We start from the raw sequence: 23,252 nt of genomic DNA, 5'->3' as shown, positions 1-23,252 counted from the left end.
AAACCCTCGAAACAGCAGATATAAAGTTGCACTTTTTTATTTAGTAACTAATAAATGCAACAAGCACGTATATCGGAAAATACAGATTAACTTTAATCTGTAGTATTGTAGCGGATGGGGGGAAGAAGACTGAATCCCACTGAAAGGGAAATTTTAGGGTTAACAGTGCAATATGGGTGCTGTGGGGGGTAGTTCTTCTATTGTGAAAACGTCGATTTTAATGAAAAATTATAGTTTCCAAATTGATCCATTAAAAGTTGTACTTTTTCCTGAAAAGGGGGGATAAACGCCCTAGTATCAAGGATAATTCTATTTTTCTGTGAAAAGCACTCTCGTTACAGTACAATCACTAATTAATTAGACAGTAAAGTAGTTAGACAGAAAATGGGTTAATAATTGGGCAGTCACTTGACAGATAATTGCATGCTGTAAAATCCCAAAAGGCTTCACAAATGTATCTAGATTCCTTATAAATGTCCTGCTTTTGCCAGAAATCCCAAGAAACCATGGGGAAATTAAATATTCCACACAATTTTGGGGAAGGTTGGCCGGAAGCCCCCCCCCCTGTGTACGTGCCAGGATGCAAGCTATGAACTTTGCCTATTGTTTATATATGGTATTGGTTATTAGGAAATATATAGGTATTTTGGGGGAAGGGACACTTGAAGATTTTTCTATTTAGGAATTTTTGTAGGGGAAGGGAATTTTCATGAAGGGGGAGCCGGATTTTTTGACATTATTTAAAAACCCTCATACATTAAATTTAAATTTAACTGAAAGTATAGAGCAAATAAAAAAAATAGTTTTTTCAACTGAAAGTATAGAGCAACATTAAAACTAACAGAAGTTATTAAGTGTATGAGCGGTTTGCCCCTCCTCTCCTCAATACCTCACTCTTTCAGCTAAGGTTTTTTTGAACTTTTGAAAAATTTTATTATTCTAATTAAATGTCCCTTGTGTTTCAGGAGTTGTTCTTAAAGAATTGGGACAAAAAGTCAAACTTTAGCGTAAAGAGCGAGGTATTGAGGAGGGGGCAATCCCTCTCATATACTTAAAAATTTCTATTTGTTTTCAGCTTTAATGTTGTTCCTTAATTTCAGTTGAGAAAACTTTTTTTTTTTTTTTTTTTTTTTTTTTTTTTTTTTTTTTTTTTTTTTTTTTTTGATATAATCGAATACTGCATTTCTCTGCTCCAATACATGCAAAATATATATTTCTTTTAATACATTTGATCGCAGAGACAATTTATTCTATGTCTTTCAACAACAAAGGTGTCACTTTGGGGGAGGGCTCCCCTCCCAGTATTTTCAGCCAGTCAGTAAAAAAAAGTTTGAGATTACAAAATAGTGGTGCAAAGAGCCGTATGTTTTACCAACTCAGTCGTTTTCATTTGGTAAATGGGCTGATGGAAATAAGTGATGTAAAACCAATGAATCATAATCCGTCTCAGGCGTTAAAAAATTGCTGTAACTTTAATATCAATTTCACCCGAATAATTCACTAAAAATGACCAGTCAGTAGGTGAAATCCAGTCCCTTCTCTCTAATCTTCAACGTTTTGGCTAGTGACACCAATTGACTGCCTCATATACAATTTATTGATTGTAAAACACTCACATTGCCTTGCATCATCTTACTTTATATAATTACCGTGCCGTTAAGATAGGGCCATCCAAAAGCCAATGGGAAAACTATGGCATGACAGAATAGTTTGGGGCGACCAAATCATGGCACAAGTGCCAAATTTAGTGTATTAGGTGATCACGAGTTGTATTTGGCATTCTTGTGTGCTTTTTTCTTCCATATCTTCTATTGATATACGTTAATTGAAGTTTAGGTAAATAAATACTAGACAGAAAGAAAATTTACAGCAGACGCGTTGTTCAAACAGTTCCTGGTGATGAACTGCAAGTAAAGAGCGACTCGGCCCAATAGGAACCGAAAGCCTGAAAAATGGTATCTTGATAACAAAGGATATATCAAAAGAATTGGCTTTCTATGCTGATTCCAAATATATAAAGTTCATTGAGGTGAATTTTATCCATCAAAAGCTACGAGCCTGAGAAAAGTTGTTTCTCAGGTGAAATTGTGATTTTCGAAAAAAGAAAAAACACTCACAAAGATTTAAACGATCTTGCTGAAAATTACGTCATCAGATTCAGCATATCAGAGAACACTATTGTAGAGGTACCAAGCTCCTATCCAAAGAAAATGTGGAATTTTGTATTTTTTGCAAGAACAAAAATGTGTGTTTATTTGTTTGTTTGTTTTATGGGTGATCGTATCGAACCAATGGTCCTAGAAGATCAAAAGAGGGTTAATTTTTTTTCAATTCTGATAATGTGACAAGGTCTAAAATCAAAAGTGAGAAATTCGGATTGCTTCAGTTCTTTTATCAAGTAAATCACAGAAGATGCAAAATAAATGAATTAGCATACAATTTAATAGCTAAAATCCTAATTAAAGAACTTTAAATTCAGATTTTATCTAAGAAAATAGCATTTCGTTTCTAAGCTTTGAAGAAGGAGACTAACTAATTTTGAGTGTCAGAAAACTACTATCCAAGCTAATTTCACAAAACCACGAGTATGTCACTAAAGTGAAATCTAACGATGCACTAAATTCTATTTATTCTTCTCCAATACTCTCTTAGTTACACCGTTCAAACTGGCCAATTTTCTGACGAAAGCTTCAATTCAGAACCAACGATTATAGTTCTAACTAAGAAAGTTTCCAAGAAGCAAATATTTGAAAATATATTTTTGAGCTTTTGCAGCTAAAAAAGTTTTGCTAATGCTTCAAGCGGACAGGACCGAATCAGTTCCAAAAGGGCTATTGACAGGGATTCAACAAATTATATTTTTGTTTATTTCAAAATTTAACTTTCTTGACATGAGTACACTTTCCAATACCACAACTTGGAAAGAAGTAATCGGTAAGCTCTGATGTCATTAGCTATGAGCGAACTAAAATATTCGAGGAAGAGTATTTGTTGTTGTTTTTTTTTTTTCAAGCGTATCTTTACTTTTAAAAATAGAGCTCCTTAACTTAATCCCATTCCCGTAACTGGTTTTAAAACACTTGTAAAAAAGTAGCGATGTCAACAGAAACCATAGCCATAGGTAGCTTCTAAAAGTTAGTAACAGCCCTCATCAGACCTGTGGGAAAATTTTCCTTTGTGTGTCTCTGATTTTTAATATTTTTGTTCCAAGGAAACATTCGGCAATGGGACCAGGAAACTGCCGAATGTCTTAAAAACTTCCATATTTTAATTTGAACTTGATACCGATGCCCCCTTTATTTTACTGCAGAAAGGAAAATTTATACACTAAAACAAAAGAATAGCTCGGAGAAATGAAATTTGAAGGAAAAATTTCGAAGTATCCTTTCTTATATATATAGACAATAAAGCTTTATTTGAACTCAAACAGCGTAGGTACTAGTCCAAGGACAAGCGAAGGCCATTATTTTGACATCAGGCAAGAATTATTCTGAGCTTTCTAAAATGTAATATCTTACTCATCCATCCAGCCAGAGGTCCACACTTTCTATGTGGAAATTTCTAACTGTGGAAATTAGACCCTTAACAATTTCTCAAAATAAATTAATATTCTCCAGCATGAAGAGAAAAAAAGGAAACCGGAGTTTTGCTCTTGCAACACAATGAATCGAGCACAGGCGTTTTTTTTCATGCATCTCGCTTGCGAAAATGAAAAGAATAGTCATTTTTAAATTAAATTATGGAAACACTTTCAATTGGGAAACGCGTCTATTTTTCATTTTTAAGGTCTGCTGCACTTATTTCTACTTCAACCAGCATTTCAGAGAAAAAAACCAGCAATTAATCCTTTGTTCTCATCAAATTTGAATTTGTACAAGTTCAATTTTGCACTTTTTAGTTTAAGTTTCAGTGGAAAGTACTCTTAAAATAAGCAAATCATAATTTTTCACATCCAGTTAAAAAAAAGTTGCACTTTACTTTGAAAAATAATTTTTGAATTTAGTGAGTCAACTTTAAAACAATTCTAGAAAATTTCTATTTTGATCGCATGCGGGAGTTTTTGGTTTCTCGAAGAATATTCCGTAAAGATAGAGGTATTTATGTAACTATCCGTCAAAATAAAATTGTGACTATGCATTTTCAGCTGGTGAGAATTAAGAAATATTACCGGTGGTCATAAAATCTAATGACAGTGTGCTTGTGAAATGTGTACTGTTTGCTTGTAATAATAGGTTTCAGTATGAGATCATTCTACTACTGCTACTACTACTAATACTAATAACTCACTTCAGGACCAGGCCGCCTGAGGCCAACACAGCTACGCACGCGCTTCCTCCAACCTAATCTATTCAAGGCATCCCTTTTTACACCGTCCCAGGAAGTTCCATTTCCTTTGGATCTTTATTTGTGACATCGTCCCACCCCAGACGACGACGACCTACTTTCCGTGTAGCCCCAGACTGTTGACCAAAAAGGACAATCTTCGGCATTCCGTCATCCTTCATCTGCAGAACGTGGCCTAGCCATCTCAACCTTTCTTTCACTATAGCCCTAGAAAGCGAAATTGAACCACTTTTATTGAAATACGGTCAGTCAGCCGGGTACCCAGAACAATCCGTAGGCTAATACCAATACCAATAATGCTACCAAGGTAAGTGAAGCTGCCCGCCTGATCAATCTTTTTGTCACCCAGTGTCACCTTTTCATTTTCACTTATTCCTAGCGTTAGTGACTTAGTCTTCTTAACATTAATTTCCAAACATATTCTAGCACCCTGAACTCACAAAACCTCTAAAAATTCGTTTATTTTACTCACACTTTCATCTAAAGAAAAAAGAATTTGTGTATCTTAGGACGACTGTAACGAACATTGGGAAGAAAAATAAAATCAATTATGATCGCAAGTCTGATTAATTACATGAAGCTTTGAAATGAATGTCATAAACATTTTTCTGTAATAAAAACGAATATATTAACACGCTGCTTGCTTATCCAGACTTAATCTAAATGAAGGAATATGAGCGATTAACTCCTAACCCCCGTTCCCTTATACCTCTTTCTATGCTTATGTAAGGGAAAGTGAAAAGTTTCGACAAATTAAGCATTGAAATTTGGTTTTCTTAGGCTCCTACCAGCAAAGGTTTTCTGCATCGTAATTATTACAGTGGTGCACACAGATAGACAGTACTTCTGGATTAAAATTTGACACAAATTTTGTTATATATTTTCTTTTGTATACTGCAGACAGACATAGAATATGATAAATGGACACGCTTTATTAGTAGGACTATCAGTAAGAAAAGTCTGAAATCACGTGCTTGGTCTAATCCTTGAAGATCTACGGCCTGATGAAGATCCACTAATCCTACAAAATATCGGCAAAGAAAACGAAATCTGAGTCTGAACTTTATACCAGAGTAATTTATTACTTTCATGGATAGTTTTCTAATTCTATTCTCGAAACAGATACTTTATTAGAAAACAAACAGAATATCCATGATTATAATAAATTATTTGAAAAAACTTCGAATAAATTGAAAAAATTCGAAATAAAATTAAAATAAATGTAAACATTCTCTTTGCCTGAATCTTCGTCATTTTATGCTAAAAATTGAAATAGTTGTATCATTATCTTGTCAATTATTAGGTGTCCTTTGATTTAACAACATAGTCCTATCGGCGAGAACAATGTCCTTCACAGCTTACTTTTTAATGTCTACTCACAAACATTTCGTGGTTCTTTTGCCATTCAGACTAAATCTATAGTAACATAAAAAATACACTTTTTCAGTTATTTAGTTATCATTTAGTGTTCTCTATTTGCAAAGTGAACAAACGGAAAAATAGTAATTTCAGTGACACCATTAATTAAATTTTGAAAAGGAGGGAATCGATCCAACTGATTTTATTCACCGGTTCTTCACCTCTACCAACTGAAATAGAGATAAATTTGGATCAAAGTCTAATCATACTACAATTTTTCGACTTTACCCTTTTAATGACTAGATGTCTATAGAAACCCCGTATGTAATATTTCTACTTCGTATCGATAATTTCTGGCCCTTCTTGTTCTTATCTTCGCACAATGGTAGATAGCACTGGAGTTCCTCTGTTTCATGATGTTTCGGATTTAGTAATGTACACTGTACACACAGTCCGATAAAACCCTGTCAAAGAAAAGATTTAATCAGAAAGCGTATCCGGCGGTAATATAAATTGTATGTATTATTCTAACAATGCAAGTTGCTTTTCATTTATTTTGTCAAAATCATGGTAAAATTTCTACGTGGGCATTTTTTAGGTATATTTTTCTATTATCAGTGAATTTGTGTAAGATGTTATTAGTACGCTTGAAACCCTAATAAGTAATGTAGGCCAGTGTGTTGCCAAGTAGAGGATTTGCCAAAGTAGGTCTATTTTAATTTTTCTTAGCTCAGTTTGTAGGTTACGTGTACCTTATTCCCTGTTTCACCAATTCCTTCAGGACATCACTATGAAACTCTACAGCCTAAACTCTGAAGTTATCATGGCCTAATGATGGGTAACTTAGCCTTGGCCTAATAGGCATTAAAAAATCATGGGATATAAACCTAGGATTGGGGCTATTGAGGGTGAAACATGTTATGAAAACTATTCCCACTTCAAACTATGCAGAATAATTATAGTCAACACACTTTGACTCTGATTTTTCTATAGGATAGTTTACCTTCCCCTCTCTAATATGCAAATGTATAGCCCAAATTAGCCTATGATAAATTTGGTACATGTTTAGTTTCATCACGAGCTGTCTAAATTGGAAACTTTGTTGCAAAGCAGCATAGTTTCCATACTATACTATTTAGAAATGCAAATTCTAGGAGTGTATCCATTCCTGGTTGACCCTCCTCCTCCATGAGGCCAACTAAAAATGAATAAAGTGAGCTTGCTTACAGGTAACTTTACCTATAGAGCTAAGTGTAGGTAAAATTCTAGTTAATTGACTTCTTGCTATCTTGGAAAGGGTTTAGGTTAGGAAAATGAAACTTTCAGGGATGAAGCTACAGACTAAAGTATGTCCCGGGAAGGTATTTTGAAGCAACTACCTCCACTCCTCCCTCTAGAGGGCCCTGACCTATTGGCATTTTGTCAAATCAGTAACCTAGCATACTTTAATTTTCAGCTATCAGTTTCTTTTTCTCTGGTTTTAGTTCTTAAAATGCAATTCCTATTGTTTGAGTAGAATTTTAAGCCATATCAATGGTGTTTTTCTTCTAAATCTAGGAATGTATTTACAGATCTTTAAACCTCATAAATTGGGCTTGAGCAAAGTTGTGAAGTTCAATACAGTTTTCTTGTACTTAATTTAAGCAGGAGATCTATTTGCAAGGTTTCAATTTTATAACTCAGAACTTCTAAAGGTCATCATAGGTCAGGGCCCTCTAGAGAGTGAAAGAGTAGAGGTATATACTCCAAAATACCTTTTCAGGACATACTTCAGTTTGTAGACCTATTGCTGAAAGTTTCATTTTCCTAAACTAACCCCTTTCCAAGATAGCAAAAAGTGGCTAAACTAGAATTTTACCCAAATTATATATTTCCCTTGTGTTTTTATTACTTAGTTTTGTCAGCATTGATTCAATTTATAGGTACACAGGTCAAAACTACAGTGACACAGAGCAAAATGCATAGGTAACATAATTTGGACAATATATTTGCATATTAGGGGGAGGGGGTAGGCAAAAGTATTGTAGAATCACTTAATTTAGCTAAATATTCAATTTAATATTTTTGTAAGTGTACCCCTTTTTATCTGCAGTGGCCCTTGTTTAAATTGTAAAAAGAAATACATGTACAAGTGATTTATGCACAGTATAATCAATTTTATTGATACTAACAGTTATTCCATTCAAGAAGCTTATATTATTTAAGAAGAATTTAAGAAGCTTAGATTAGATCAATGTAACTAAAATTTTCTTGAATATTATAGAGTATGTATTGTTTTCTTATCATGTTTTCTGCTTAATAGACCCAACTTCTGTGATTATACCCTTATGAAACAGGGTTAACACAACAAAAAGCATGGGAAATATGTGATTTAGGCTATAGATTATATATGAACATTGGGGGGGGGGTAAATCATAGTAGAGTTGTTTTCGAAGTTTAACCACTTTCTGTATGTTATGAAGTAGGCTATGAACTTTTTTCTTAATATTTTTCTTCTCAACAGTCCCTTAATTCTAGGTTCATAACCTTGTGAATCATGATTGAGTAGAGGTAAAAGGATGTCAACACTTTTTTCAAGCATATTTGAAAATTATGTCTAATTTTCCATGTAGGATAAGATGCCCTAATCAGCCAGTTAAATTCATGCTTTAACAACTAAATCATAGTAAAATTTCTTTTGTACCACATATAAAGTGAATTGTTTCACCATTGGATATGTCAAAATCTTCTTAAGAAGCATATGATTTGCTTGCATAATTTAACCATATACAACACTGACAATTTCAAACATATTGATTGACAACTGTTGAGCCTAATCTTGGCCACACATTTAAAGCTTGAGCCTAATTAAAAAAAAAAAATCTAATCTTTGACACAGGATCTTAAAAGTTAGAACAACATTTCCCAATCATAAACACAAATATCTTTGGATAGATTTAATCTAAGATATGAGCTGTGAAACAAAATAACTATTTAAATAGGACAGGTAACTTGTCTAAATTCAAAAGTTGAAAAACCATATTTTCTCAGATTGAAGCCCTGTCAACCAATACAAAGTAGTCTAGACATCAGCCAATCACAACTATCTAACCCCATACACATAACCTCCAAGATTAGGAGCCTGCTGTTTATGTATTGGAAATATAGTTTTTAATCAGAATATTTGGCCAAGATTAGGTACTGCCTGAGTTTTGGGGGCCTTACCCTATATGACAGATAAAAAATTTCATCAAAGGTCAGTGCCATTTTGAGGATGGATAGAATAGAGGTGGGTGCTTCAAAATACCCTTCCAAGTGTTTAAATTTGTAGTTGACAACACAATTTACTAGGATGAAAGTAAATACATTACTTCATTCCTTTTGTTATGTTCTCTCTTAATGCAATAATTGTTTCTGTGGGAAATTACATTTTGAACACTTATGAGACACCAAAAGGTAGAACAGTCCATAATTTTAAAACACCTATTTAAAAACAAGATTCTAAAAAAAACTGTCTGGTAATAAAAAATTGGCATTTGTAGCTGATTCAGGAATGATCATTGTTATGCTCCTTTGTATTAATAGTAAAGTATCAAACAGTTCATGGTAACAAACTGTAGTAAGGAGCAATCTGGCTCAATAGTAACCAAAAAAAAAAAAAAATGGAAGCTTGATACCAACAGTTACATCAAATGAATTGGATTTTTAAACTGATTCTAAATGTATACGTTTCATCAAGTTTAATCTTACCCATTAAAATACAAGCCTGAGAAAATTTGCCTTATTTTGGAAAATAGGGGGAAACACTTCCTAAAAGTCAAAGAATCTTAACAAAAATCACACCATGAGATTCAGCATATTAGAGAACCCAACTACAGAAGTTTCAAAGTCCCATCTACAAAAATGTGGAATTTTGTATTTTTTTTTCCCTGAAGACAGATCATGGGTGTGTGTTTATTTGTTTTTTTTTTGTTTATCCCCTGGGGTTATTTGTATTGACTCAGTGGTCCTAGAATGTCGCGATAGGGCTCATTCGAATGGAATTTAAAAGATCTAGTGCCTTTTTTAAGTGACCAAAAAAATTGGAGGGCACTAAGGCCCCCTCTCATGCTCTTTTTTCCCAGTCACTGGATCAAAATTTTGACATTGCCATTTTGTTCAGCATAGTCAAAAAACCTAATAATTGTGTCTTTCAGGATGACTCAATCCCCCACAATCCTGGTGGAGGGCTGTAAGTTACAAACTTTGACCATTGTTTACATATAGTAATGGTTATTGGGACATGTGCAGACGTTTTCAGGTGGACTTTTTCACGTTAAAGGGGGCTGAGGGTTACGTGGGAGGATATTTCCAAGGAGGAATTTATTGCAAGGGAAGAAAATTTCCATGAAGGGGCTGCAGGATTTTCTAGCATTATTTAAAAAAAAACAATGAGAAAATAACTAAAAGAAAGTTTTTCCAGGTGGAAGTAAGGAGCAGCATTAGAACATTAAATGAACATGAATTATACTGCATATGAGGAATTCACCTCCTCCTAATACCTTGCTCTTTAACACTTGAGTATTTTTAGTAATTTTAACTATTTATTCTATGGCCTTTGTGGCCATAGAATTCTTAAGGAATTGGGACAAAAATTAAGCTTTAGTGTAAAGAGCAAGATATTGACAAGGGGACAAACCCTCTTATATACGAAATAAAAATATACGAATATAGAAGTTCGTTATGTAAGTTGATTTGTAAGCTATGTAAGTTTTTACTAATAAAAACGTTCATAAAAATTTAAAGTTTTAGTTGCCTTTTTAAGTAACCAAAGAATTGGAGGGTAACTAGGCCTCCTCCCCTGCTCCTGTTTTTTTCAAAATCGTCTGACCAAAACCATGAGAAAGCCATTTAGCCAAAAAAATAAATTCATATGGAAATTTTGTTTTAAGTATTCATGTGTGGATAGCCAAAATCAAAACATGCATTTATTTAAAAATGTTCAGAAATTAAATAAAAAAACAAGTTTTTTTTTAACTGAAAGTAAGGAGTGACATTTAAACTTAAAATGAACAGAAATTACTTGGTATATGAAAGGGACTGTTCCCTCCTCAATGCCCTGCTCTTTATTCTAAAGTTTTTTACTGTTTTAAAAAGTAGAGTTAAGAGAAAGAGTCAAAGTTTGGTGTGAAGAATGGGGCGTTGAGGAGGGAACAGCCCCTTTCATATACAGAGTAATTTCTGTTTGTTTTAAGTTTTAGCATTGCTCCTTACTTTCAGTAAAAAACTTGTTTTTTTATTTAATTATTATCAAAAAACATTTACAGGAATTTCAAAAGAGGCCTGATATTCCCCCAAAGTTATATCACTTATAAACTGGTGTCATTTTAGGGGTTTCTTGTTCTATAAATCTCAGAAAATTTGTATTCATACTAGCCCAAATTATATGTTATCTATCTATTCTGTCACTTCTCTTTGTCTTGTCTCATGCCTCAGATCACTTGCACCCAAGACTGCTGAAGGAACTGGCAACCATCATCGCAGGACCACTGTCTGACCTATTCCAAAAGTCTATTAATGCCAAATCTGTCCCATCTGATTGGAAAACTGCTTTTGTGACCTCAATATTCAAAAAAGGCAGCAGACTTAAAGCAGAAAACTACAGACCTATAAGTCTCACATCAGTAGTCGCAAAAATCCTTGAAAGAGTGGTCAATGATGCAATACTGGAACATCTGAAAGTCAACAATATCCTATCCCCTAATCAGCATGGGTTTCAACCAGGAAAGTCAGTTGAAACAAACTTACTGGAAACATATGACATTACAGATTTGCTTGACAAAGGATTGCCAGTGGACCTAGTTTTACTAGACTTTGCTAAGGCCTTTGATAAAGTCCCACACAAAAGGCTAAGAGAAAAGCTTACTGCTGCCCAGTTACACCCCAACCTGGTTGATTGGCTTATGGACTTCCTGTCAGGACGAACCCAGAGTGTCAGGCTATTTGGTGTTGGAGGTGAAAAGGTCTTTTCCAAGCCCTGTGATGTCATCAGTGGAGTACCGCAGGGAACTGTTCTTGGTCCTACACTGTTCAACATCTACATCAACGATGTATTCAGCGAGGTGGAAAACAACTTGTCTCTCTAAGCTGACGACTCAAAGCTATTTAAAGCAGTGAATGTAAAATCCCTGCAAACAGATGTCCAGAAAATCCAGCTGTGGGCAGACAAATGGCTCTTATCGTTCAATATAAGCAAGTGCAGCACGCTACACTTTGGATCCTCAAACCCATGCGCCCAATTCCATATGCATGAACATGCCTCCAACTCCAATTCACCCATCAAGACCAGCACAGAGGAACGCGACCTTGGGGTCATCGTTGACAGCCTTCTCAAGTTCCATGCCAACACCATCAAGAGCGTGTCCCAGGCCAACACAAACTTAGGTCTGATCAAAAGAACAGTTACCAGCAGATCCCCACTAGTTTTCCTGAAACTTTACAAGGCACTAGTCAGACCCGTTTTGGATTTTGGCATGTGCGCTGCCTTCCCAACATACAAAGGAGATGTCAGGCTAATTGAGGGAGTCCAGAGGAGAGCAACCAAGGCCATCACAAACCTTGGAGACAAACCTTATCAAGATCGTTTATGGGCTCTCAACCTCCCTACCCTCGTGTACAGGCGCAACCGTAGCGACATGATGATGACCCGCAAATTGCTGAACTCATCATATGCCAAGATCCTGCCCATCCACCCAGGCCCCCCACAGTGCACCAGAGGACACTCAAAGAAGCTGTTCAAGCAGTCAGTCAGAACCAGGGCCAGAAAAAGTTTCTTCACCAACAGAGTCGTCAACCCCTGGAATGAACTGTGCAAAGCAACAGTCTCAGCCTCCACCCCCGAAGCATTCAAGAAGGCACTGGATAAAGAGTGGGCCATGAAAGACTGGAAGTATGAGTGGGACATTCTGTCCTGCTCATACCTGCTATGAGACATCACCGATTCAACTCAGGAGCATTCAACAGATCTACAGATCTTAATTTGCTCCAAATTGCAAATTAAGGTAATTAAGGTAATTAAGCTGAAAGAAGCTAACAAAAAAACTGGTTCTGTAATGTGTCTATGAATCAACAACTTGAGCAGTAGGGGTTTTATCACACAAGTACCAAGAAACGTATAAGTATCAAGACATTAAGGGTTGGTGGGTGGGGGTGCAGATTTGAATTGGGAAAATGTCAACACTTACCCATCAATTGTAGACTTACTCATGATAGGCTTTTTTGCTGTTGTAAAAAGTAGTTGAGTCAGGTGAATAGTATTATTAGGACTGATCATAAGCCTAAGCTGTAGGAGTTACTGCAAAGTATCTATCCTAACTTTTTTTTCTTTACAGGGTATGAAGTTTAATGAAATAAGACAAACTTGTTAAAAAGTGAAACCTTCAGAAACAGACATTGAACACAGACAAGGCCTAAAAGAAAGCATACTGAGCCTTGTAATTTTTGCTCTTAAGAATTTGAACAGAAAGTAATTTGGCCATATTTTTCTAGATGACAGACTATGTGCTCTTACACCTTATGGTGACATGTTTGGTTCTTAATAACCCAGTACAATAAAATGAATTTCTACTTTGATATAGCCAGAAAATGGTCGTTTATTGGTTTTTCAGAGTTGATTTCCATCTAAGTGTACCCCCTACCTAAAGCCTGGATTCAGCCCTGAAAAGTTTGTAGATTTCCTTGTATTTTCCTTTCAAATTATCTATATTTTGCATTACAAATCAATAGCTTTAAGAGGAACAAGTACAAAAAAACAACAACATACAAACCAACAAAATTCCTAAACCATGGATGTAGTCAAGGGCTTTCTATCCAGGCTTTAATGGGAGGTTGTGTACTCAAAAATTACTCCAATTGTTATAATTCTTTGTGCCATGGTCTCTTATGAGTGATCCTATGGACCTAAACTTGACTGCAAGTTCCCCTCCTCAGAAGCTAGCTATGCCATCTCAAGGCAAATATCCTGCTGAGTCTTGAGAGAGGAAAAACTAGGTTATCAATAGATTAAATTTATTGGCTCAAAGAATAGAAACAGGAATACAGCTTGCCTAAAGATTTAGAGGTAAACAACATCAACAATTATTTGACAAATAACACTTTCATTCAAAACAATCTGGTCCATCCAAAATCAAATAAATTTAACTTATTATTAGCAAGAACTATAAATGTTAGGAGGCTCTATTTTAATCTTGGCCTCCTGTTTTACATCTTACTCTCAAACCATAGTTTATTGGCTCTGATGTTTTACCCACAATCTATCTGGTATGATGTCTATCTGATGTAAATGCTCTGTTTATACAAAAACATCCACCATCTGTATTATTACTATAGTCTTGTATCTCTATGGCTTACTTAATTCAGCAAATTACTTAAGACCAATAGAAACAGCCATTTTCTGTTTAAAAATCTTGTGTATTAAGACTAAAAAGAGAGATCACTTTTCCCAATTGGACTGTGACAAAAGGAAACTACTGGTTTAGGCTATGAATATGAAACTTGTCTATGCAGTAAGGCAATTTTTTTTTATTTAATGTATTGCCTGGATTCATGTCTACAGAAAACTTCACTCTTGAATATGCATTGAATTTATTGCAATAGAGAAGGTAATCTTGCAATGATACATGAATGAAAACCCTCATATCCTAAAATAACTTAAACAGTTGTTTCAGCAAATCTTTACTTTTCATCCTTACAGAGAAAGGAGTTAGTGATTGCCACATAAATAGTACTTACAAAAATTTCACTTCAGCTATGAAAGTACAAAATAATTCTTGTTGTAAAAAATCTCATTAATAGACTTACAATCAAATGTTGGTTGGTTAACTAGAAATGAATTCATACTATTATTGTAGTTGCTTGAAGGAAATTTCACTTCAGCAATGGAAAAACACTGTAATTTTGTTGTAAAACTGTTTTATTTTTCATTTACAATGGGAAGCTAATTGGTTAATTAGCTTATACCATTAACTAAAAATTAATTGATATTATTCTTAGCCACCTGTTAGTCAGCTTGTTAAATATTGTATTTAATCAGCGTTACACAAGTGGTATATTAAAGCTATAAGGTTAACTTGGGATTTTCTTGTTTTGAGTAAATTCTGCAGTTACTTTTTAGCATGTGAAACTCGAGAGTTGGTGCTGCTTTAATAGCATACCATAGTTTTGTTTCATACAGAATTGCATTCATATTTTTAGTTATGATTAAAATATTAAGTGGGAATTGGGGGTTTCCTAGAATTTGGAAGCCCCTGAGGGTATATGGGTCCACCCCACCATAAAAGTTTTCTAGAAATAAAAAAGAAGAAAATTTTTCTGACTTTTGAAAAGAACCGCCCTCAAATTTTATTTTTGAGATAAAAGAAATAAGTATTTTATGTTTCCATTTCTTACACATGTTTTATACCACATAATGAGTATATGCTTGCATACATTTAATTTATTCCAGTAGACAAGGTAATATGCAGTGTTGAGGGAATGAAGACACTCTTAGTGCAAAATGAATGTAAGTATTCTTAAAAAAAGGAGTGGTTCCATAAAAAAACTAAGATCATGGTGGTTGCCAAAGCACATAACTATTTATTGAAGGAAATCCCATTTTGGTATATTTTATTTGCCATTTCATCCAGTGATTAAAAAGTTTCACATTTCTTTATGTGCAACTTGTTATTTTTCATTTTATTGCCTTTTTTGTTTTAATTAATCTCTATTGAATTGAATGTCTTCAAGTGTTGGAGCCAAATAAAAATGTTAAGGCCAATTAACATAGTTTATGAGCTGTTAGAGGATTCATTTAAAACATTCCCTGGACATACATTTTATAAAATAGATTTTTTGAAGCATAAATATTTTCTTCCTGGTACAAGAACTTGTGGTCTTCATGCATGAAATCATCAGTACAGAAATGCTAAAAATGGACTTCTGTTGGGTATATAGGTTTTCTTTTTTCAGTGAAAGATGACCAATCCAAAAGGGTACAGGCGTGGCACCCGTCACCTATTCAGCAAGAAGTTCAGGACTCATGGTGTTGAACACTTGTCAACTTTTATGAAAGTCTACAAAAAGGGAGATATTGTCGATATCAAGGTGATTTTTCTGTTTGTTTATTTCAAGTTTTTTTTTCAGCTTTACAAATTTTTTTTGTTATTGCCCTCTTAATTTTTATACAAGTTTTTGAAGTTAATGTATCTAGCACTATAAATTAGCTAAGGAGGAGAAGTGAACAAAAAACAAAGCAAAAATTTGAAAAAGTTGTTTTATTCAAGAATTGGCCATAGAAATTTCACTCTAAAACTTTTGCCAACAGCTAAACATGTAGATACTCTTCTTTAAAGTCCAGAATAACCGAATTTTCCTGAAGTACCCCGAAAGTAATTGTAAATAATAGTTGGAGGAAAAGAAATTTGAAACCCTAATGGAATATGCACAAATGTATTGGCCTCAGGTGTTTGGTTCCTTAACGAGTTGTTAGCATTAAGGAACCATGCCATATACTCTTGCTAGGATAAGCTAAAACCTCTTTTTTTGGTAGTGTTTTTTTCTTTACCTTGGATTTTATTATTTAATTTTTGTTAATATTGTATGTTCCTAAGAAATGAATATGAATGTTATTAAGGGTATGTGCAAAACAGTTTTGAGAAGTTGAAATTACATAGAATGAAACAGTTCACAGATTTTGGATTAGGCTTATGATCTAAGCCTTTATGGCCATGTCCTACTTCCCTATTAAGGCTGTTTCATGTTGTGTGATGGAGGACTAAATGTAAATAATGCCATCAAATCTACAAATACAACAACTACTTGCTGCACAAATTTACTTAGGCTAACACAAGGAATACTAAGTCATGTCAATTTCTTGATTATATTTACCTCAATAGAGGGCTAAAATAAAATTATTGCAGTTCTTTGGATACCCATTCATAAAATTCCTGTTTTGTGTACCCTATGCTCATGTCAGTTCTAGACTATTGCTACCAATCGCCTGTTTTCACTTGCTAAATTAGTTCTATGTTAACCACATGGAAAAAATAAGACTGTGTGACAAGGTTATTGAGCTTGCTACTTTGTTGTCTCCAGCTTCTTGAATTCTGTCAGCATAGGAGTAACTAAATTAAACATACTAGGTGGTTTTCTTTTTGTAAAGATTTATAATGGAAGGTAAATTGATTAAATAATGGATGGAATAATATAATTTGTGGCCACCTGTTAGTCAGCTGGTTAAAGTTAGAATTTAATCCGGTTAAAGTTAGAATTTAATCAGTGTTACCCATGTGGTAGATTAAAGCTATAAGATTAACTTGTTGGAATTTTCTTGTTTTGAGTAAATTGTAGTTACCTAGTAGCATGTGAAGCTTGAGAGTTGATGCTGTTCAAGTAATAGCAGTGTCATAGTTTTGTTTCATTCAGGTGCCATTAATATGCTGATTAGTAATAGGATGATTAAATGGGAATCGTAATTTTCCGAGTATTAGAATTGAGATAATTCTTTGTTTATTTTCTAGTTTGTTTTACATTAAAAAAAATGGTATTCTTCTATTTGGTGTGCAAGTACCCGTTGCCTTGACTTTTGGCATGACTTAGTGAAGAGAGGCTAGCTTTAATTCAGATTTTTGTTGTGAAATCTGTCATAACCTAATCTGTGTAAGAATATTGACCTGGTGAATAGGGGGTTTCATTAATCAGGAGTCATCCCAAGACTGTTCCTCTTACGCGCATGCCAGCTAGACATAACGCCTTGGCTCTGTCTGCTTCTACTTCAGCCGGGATATAGATTAGAGTTTCTTGCTATTTGCAACATTTCGTTTCCATCAGAGTCTAAAATTTGGACGTTCTAATGTTCGTCGACTAGTCGGTTGCAAGCCCATCTCTATATGCAGTTTATTTATTATTTTTCTTCACATACAAAACCAAAACACATCTTCTTCAACGTGCTGCCGCATCAAGAAAAACTTTACAGTTATAGACGTACAGCAGTAACAAGTAATAATATATATTCCATTACAAATCACAACATAACCATAATCAACTCAAACTTCAAATCAATCTCTCATTTAAAGAATCAACACAATATTCAACCCCTCCACAACAAAAAATAATTCACCCCCCCCCCCCAAAAAAAAGGCCCTATACCACACTCCAAAGACCCCTTCTCTGCTCTCCCTCCTAAAAAACAATTAATTGCTTTCTAATAAATGATCTTTTAATTTTTTCTTAGATGTAAGCATGTGTTCAGCCATCCTAATACTCACTGGCAAACTTATTCTAAATAATAAGCGGACCCATATATTCCACCGTAAGTGCTGATCTAACTGTACCTGTTGACTCAATTGCTATATCGTGACTATTTCTCGTTTCGTAATCATGCACTTGGCTATTCAAACAATAAAAGTTCTTAAATAATACAGGGACTGGGTCATTCATGCACTGATAAACAAATATAGAAGCTTGAAAATTTCTAATTTGTCCAACATTTAACAGATTTAAAGATTTATAACAAGCACTAGTTTCTTGGACCTCTTTAACATATTTACCAATAATCATAATCGCTTAATCTAAAGAACTTGCACTCGCATATAATTAGTAAAAAAAATTGCTACTCCGGATAAAACAGCCAAAGGCTATATACAGGTAAATTAATGAATAATAAAGTGTAAGAAGAATTTTCTGTGGCAGGAAATATTTAAAACGTCGAAGTATGCCTACACCACGGGCAATCTTAGCAGAAATAACTTCATTATGATTTCTCCACGACACATATCACCACGACAGTGTTAGCCTTTTAATCCTCTAAGCTGTTAGTGCTACATGTTGGCAAAGATGAAGAACTCTATCCATATATTTGGTCTTTGTTTTCCTGAAGTTCCGTCTTTATTATTGAAATTCTCATGACAATAGCTCCCTAGACACTAGGGTTGCAATGGAAGAAAGGTTAATATGGTTTGGTCACATCTTACGGATGAAGGATAACGTCTCAAAAATTACTTTTTGTCATCCAACTTTTTACAAACAGAGGGCAGTGTGTTGAATAGGTCATAAGAAAGGATTCAAAGTATAAAAAGGTAAAAGCTGCTATTCATTTTTCATCAAAGGACATAGATGATAGTCATTTGGAAGATTTTTCTTTGATAAGTTAGAAAATATAGGAACTCATGGAATAGCTCTTGGCTAAGCAAAATTATAGTTATATAGTATACAAAATTTCAAGTAGTCCAGCAGCTGTTTTGGTTTATAATCAGTTAGTGTGATGCTTTGGATAGATTAGGATGAAGGAGAAGCTTTTTTGGTCACATGCAGCTTTGTGTTGAAATGAACTATTAGTAGCAGCAATATAAGCCTAGTAGATTTATAACAAATTTCTTTTCAGGGTAATGGTGCCTTCCAGAAGGGTATGCCTCACAAGTTCTATCATGGCAAGACCGGTCGTGTTTTTAATGTGACACAACATGCCGTCGGTGTCGTCGTCAACAAGAGAGTGAGGACAAGGTTATTACATTTACTAATTTGTTCGTTTCTTTTTGCATAGACAAGCAAATGATTCCGCTGCGCTTAGCGTAAGTGGTGACTCTTGCCTAGTTGATTGTTCTTTATTATACAAATTCAAAGGGGTGAATTGATCTTATTCCTGAATCTGATTTCTGTCCCAAGGTGTGTAAGGCTGCCAGAATTATTTAAGTGTCGAAGTGATTATGGTAGTCTCACTAAAATTGGAATTATCCGAAGCTTTAGTTTACTTGATGTACATTTTTTATTTTTTCTTTGTTCCTTTTTTTTTAATTTCAAATTACATTTTTATAGAACTGATTCAGATTCATCATAAAAATAAAACTGAATCCTCTCTCCCTGTAAGATTATCAGAAAATCTGACAGCCTTGAAATAATTATCCCCCCCCCGTTGTAAAATTTATTGAATTGTATATTTGATTTTGTTGTTCTTGATGCCTTATTTGTAAGCCCAATATTTGGCTTCATATATTGCCTAGTCCGTACCAGGGAAGGCGATAGGGGTCCTTGCCGGAATGCGAAATGCTGCGATCATTCTATTATTTCTAGTTGCACATCTTTTACCTGCCGTTATGACTGTTCCAGTCCCTCCCAAGAAATATTTTCTGTTGGTGGCTGATTTTGCTCGTGACGAAGGCGCGGCTTCACCTACGGCGTAGTAATTTCTCCTTAGAATTTGCTAAATTTTTCTGAAGGGTAGTAACTCGTGTTTTCATTATTGCCATGGAATTGGGTTCATCGGTGCACACAGTTCAACCACAAAGGGGAGAGGGGATTGAGGTATTAGACCATTTTTAGACTAGTTTTTCACTTCTATAGGGTGGGGTAGCTGTTCTCTGGAGCAGTCTCAGTCTTAGACAAACTGTTTATTCTAATAGTTTTACAACTGCTGTCCGTCTTTAAGTACCTAGACTAGTGTTTGTCGAACTTGGGAAAAATGCAACTCAAGCCTTTAGTTTTATGATTATTTTCCTACTGTCGTTAAGCATAAGAACTATTTGCCCAAATGCAAAGCGGGGGGGGGAGGGGGGCAACCGATTGATTTTAGTGATTGCTCTGCTAGTCGACATTTTAGCAAAATCACATTAGAACCTGAGAAATTGTGGTGTTGGCAATAATTTACTACTTAATTTCTTTGACGATTGTTGGAAACATTAGGGAGGGGTCTCTTAGACGGAGCTATTTTTCAGTAGGAGTAGAAATATCCAAAAATCATTTTGATAAGAAATAATTTTTGATAAGAAATAATTTTGATAAACTTTGATAAGAAATAAGAATGTTTGTTAAAACTTTTAGTTGAGAACTGACTATATTACCCTTTAAGAAAAGGGTACGAAATAGGTGAATAGCAAGTTAATCTTCTGTTTTCTATAGGATTATCCCCAAGAGAATCAATGTTCGTGTCGAGCATATCAGCCACTCAAAGTGCCGTAAGGATTTCTTGGAACGCTTGAGAGAGAACGAGAGGATCAAGAAAGAGGCCAAGCAAACTGGAAAGTTCATCCTATTGAAAAGACAGGTGAGGATCTTAGATTAAGTAGTTACTCATTAATCAAAACCTTCGTGCCAGGTGTTATATTTTCAAATTGGGTTAGCTCTACATAGCTATTCTTCACTGTGTCTAGGCTAAAAGTTCAATTGTGAGTTCGAGTCAAAAAACCCTTTGAAACGATGCCATATCGAGGAAAACCAGTTGGGTTGGGTTTATGTTACTTCTTAAAATTACGTTTTTCACTTACACATGATGCAGTGGTCAAGATGTAAAAAAAACTAGTTTTTTCGACTGAAAGTAAGCAGCAACAATACAACTTAAAAGGAACAAAAATTCTTACGTATATGAGGGGCTACTCCTCCACAATATCTCGCTCTTTACGCTAAAGTTTTGTGAGACCTTTCCCAGGGGCTGTGGGAGGGTTTTGATATCCCGAAAGGCATAGTTATTCGGCCTTTCAACAATGCTGAGCAGAATGGCTTTCTCAAAATTTTGATCGGGCGATTTTGAGAAAAAAGGGGCGTGGGAGAGGTCCTAGTTGCCCTCCAATTTTTTTAAGTCACTTAAATAGGGCTCTAGAGCTTTCAATTTCCGTTCGAATGAGCCCTATCACGATATTCTAGGACCACTGGGTCGATACAATTACCCACAGGAAAGAGAAACAAATAAACACACATCCGCGACCTTCCTTCTGGCAGAAAATACAAAATTACACATTTGTTCGATGGGCATTCGAAACTTCTACAATATGGTTATCTGATACGCTGAATCTGATGATGTGATTTTGATTAAGATTCTATGACTTCAGGTGATGTTTCCCCCTTTTTTCAAAAAAGCAGGCAAATTTTCTCAGGCTTGTAACCTTTGATGTGTTACATTATACTTATTGAAACTTATATACTTAAAATAAGCATAAAACTTCGATTCTTTTGACATCTATTGGTATCAAAATTCGGTTTTTTTAGAGTTTCGGTTACTATTGAGCCGAGTCGCTCTTTACTTACAGTCTGTTTTGCTAACTCACATGACAATGTAGTATCTGGGTAAACCACTAAATAGATAGTTTACTGATGAATTGTATAAAAATTATGGCTAAGATGAAAATAGAAATTGTTCTGTTTATGGTATTAACCGAATATGATTTTAATTTGATGAATAAGAAGAAGGACTAAAATTGTAATATTTCAAATATATGTTCCTGTTTATTTTCAAGTTTTGAAAAAATAAGAACTAAAATAAAGTGGATTATGAAAATAAATCTAAGAGAGCACTCAAGTGAAGTGCAGGTTGACTAATTTTTTCCAATTTGTATTGCCTTTAGGTTTTCTTCGAATGTACTAACGTCATAACGACTAAAGCAGTGTTTTCCTACGCTTTTAACTTTCAAAACTCTCAAAATAAATTACGCTTATACTGGAACCCCTGTAACATTAAAACCCAATATCTTTCATACTCTTTTATTGTTGCTCATTTTTTCACGGAACTTCTCAATGACAACCATGCAACTTCTAGGAGCCAAGGTTGAGCATCCCTGTTGTATCTTATCATTTTTTCTTTTGAGATTAAGCGTATATATTTCGTGGTTAGTATTTTTTAAGTCCTTGGGTTATTTACAATTGTAAAAGCATTCTAAAAAAGAATTTCATCGGAAAAATGCCTTAAATGACTGCTTTCATTCCTCCTGCAACAATGTCATAAAGGTTGTAGCCTCCCGAGTCCAATGCATTGACGAACAATCCTCATCCTTTTCACCGTACTCGAAGCTTCTGCTTTGTCCGTCTCTTAAGAAATGGCAAAAAATTGAGGCATTCAAGTATATTCCCTAATTTTAAAGTGCATTGTAGGTAATATTTTTCAATTTAACAACCATTGTGTCTTTCTTGCTGGTCACATTTTTTTTTATTTCTGATTCGCAATGTGGAATTTTGAGCTCAAGAAGGCCATTGAAGGATTGTTGTCACCAATTTAATGGTTAGTTATCTTCCACGTGAACTTCATATCACTAGTGAACCCGATTTTTAGAAAAGAGTAGACAGGGCATCTTCAAAAATTCAACAGGAACCGTTTGCCTGTTGAGTTCATCTAAATTGACTATTTATTTATGCTGCTAGCTCATTTAAGATTAGTTTAGTTTATGTTGTTCCACTCAAAAAAGTAGGAGACTATTTTGCTTAGGTCCGCAATATTTATGATGAAAGATATTTCTTTGAATGAATTATGATATCTAACTTCGCTTGACAGTATCTGATAACAAACATTGTTTTCACTGTGGTTTCTGCTAGGGAATGTGTTGTTAATTATGTTTCATTTTAAATTTTCAGCCCCAGCCACGACGTGAAGCCCACACTGTCAGTCAGGAGAACAACGAACCAATCTTTCTTGCTCCAATTCCTTATGAATTTGTTGCGTAACTTAATAATACAAGTTGTGCCTAACTAAATCTTGTTTTCTGCTTTTTTCGGACGGTAGAACTTTTTTTCTTCCATAGTCGACTTTTTCTCATGGAATAATTTTAAAGGGGATAATATCTTCTAGTATTGCGCAC

The 23,252-nt window shown here is 34.7% G+C and overlaps 1 protein-coding gene across 1 annotated transcript; it reads left to right on the top strand.

Moving 5' to 3' along the window:
- The first annotated feature begins 6,094 nt into the window (after nucleotides 1-6,094).
- LOC136025162 (large ribosomal subunit protein eL21-like) lies at nucleotides 6,095-23,147 on the top strand. The gene is made up of 5 exons (XM_065700914.1): nucleotides 6,095-6,218; nucleotides 15,667-15,801; nucleotides 19,079-19,197; nucleotides 20,590-20,734; nucleotides 23,029-23,147. Exons 2-5 carry the CDS (start codon nucleotides 15,673-15,675, stop codon nucleotides 23,116-23,118), a joined length of 483 nt encoding a protein of 160 aa, XP_065556986.1. The 5' UTR covers nucleotides 6,095-6,218; nucleotides 15,667-15,672; the 3' UTR covers nucleotides 23,119-23,147.
- Nucleotides 23,148-23,252: the final 105 nt, after the last annotated feature.

Source organism: Artemia franciscana, chromosome 3 (genome assembly GCF_032884065.1).
Source record: "Artemia franciscana chromosome 3, ASM3288406v1, whole genome shotgun sequence".
Taxonomy (NCBI): domain Eukaryota; kingdom Metazoa; phylum Arthropoda; class Branchiopoda; order Anostraca; family Artemiidae; genus Artemia; species Artemia franciscana.
This window is presented reverse-complemented; position numbering and strand designations above follow the sequence as displayed.

Excerpts from the sequence above, each read along its gene's own strand:
- LOC136025162 (XM_065700914.1), top strand. The coding sequence starts at position 15,673 with ATGACCAATCCAAAAGGGTACAGGCGTGGCACCCGTCACCTATTCAGC. Across the intron at positions 19,198-20,589 it reads AACAAGAGAGTGAGGACAAG|GATTATCCCCAAGAGAATCA; the intron begins GTTATTACATTT and ends TGTTTTCTATAG. Across the intron at positions 20,735-23,028 it reads TCATCCTATTGAAAAGACAG|CCCCAGCCACGACGTGAAGC; the intron begins GTGAGGATCTTA and ends TTAAATTTTCAG.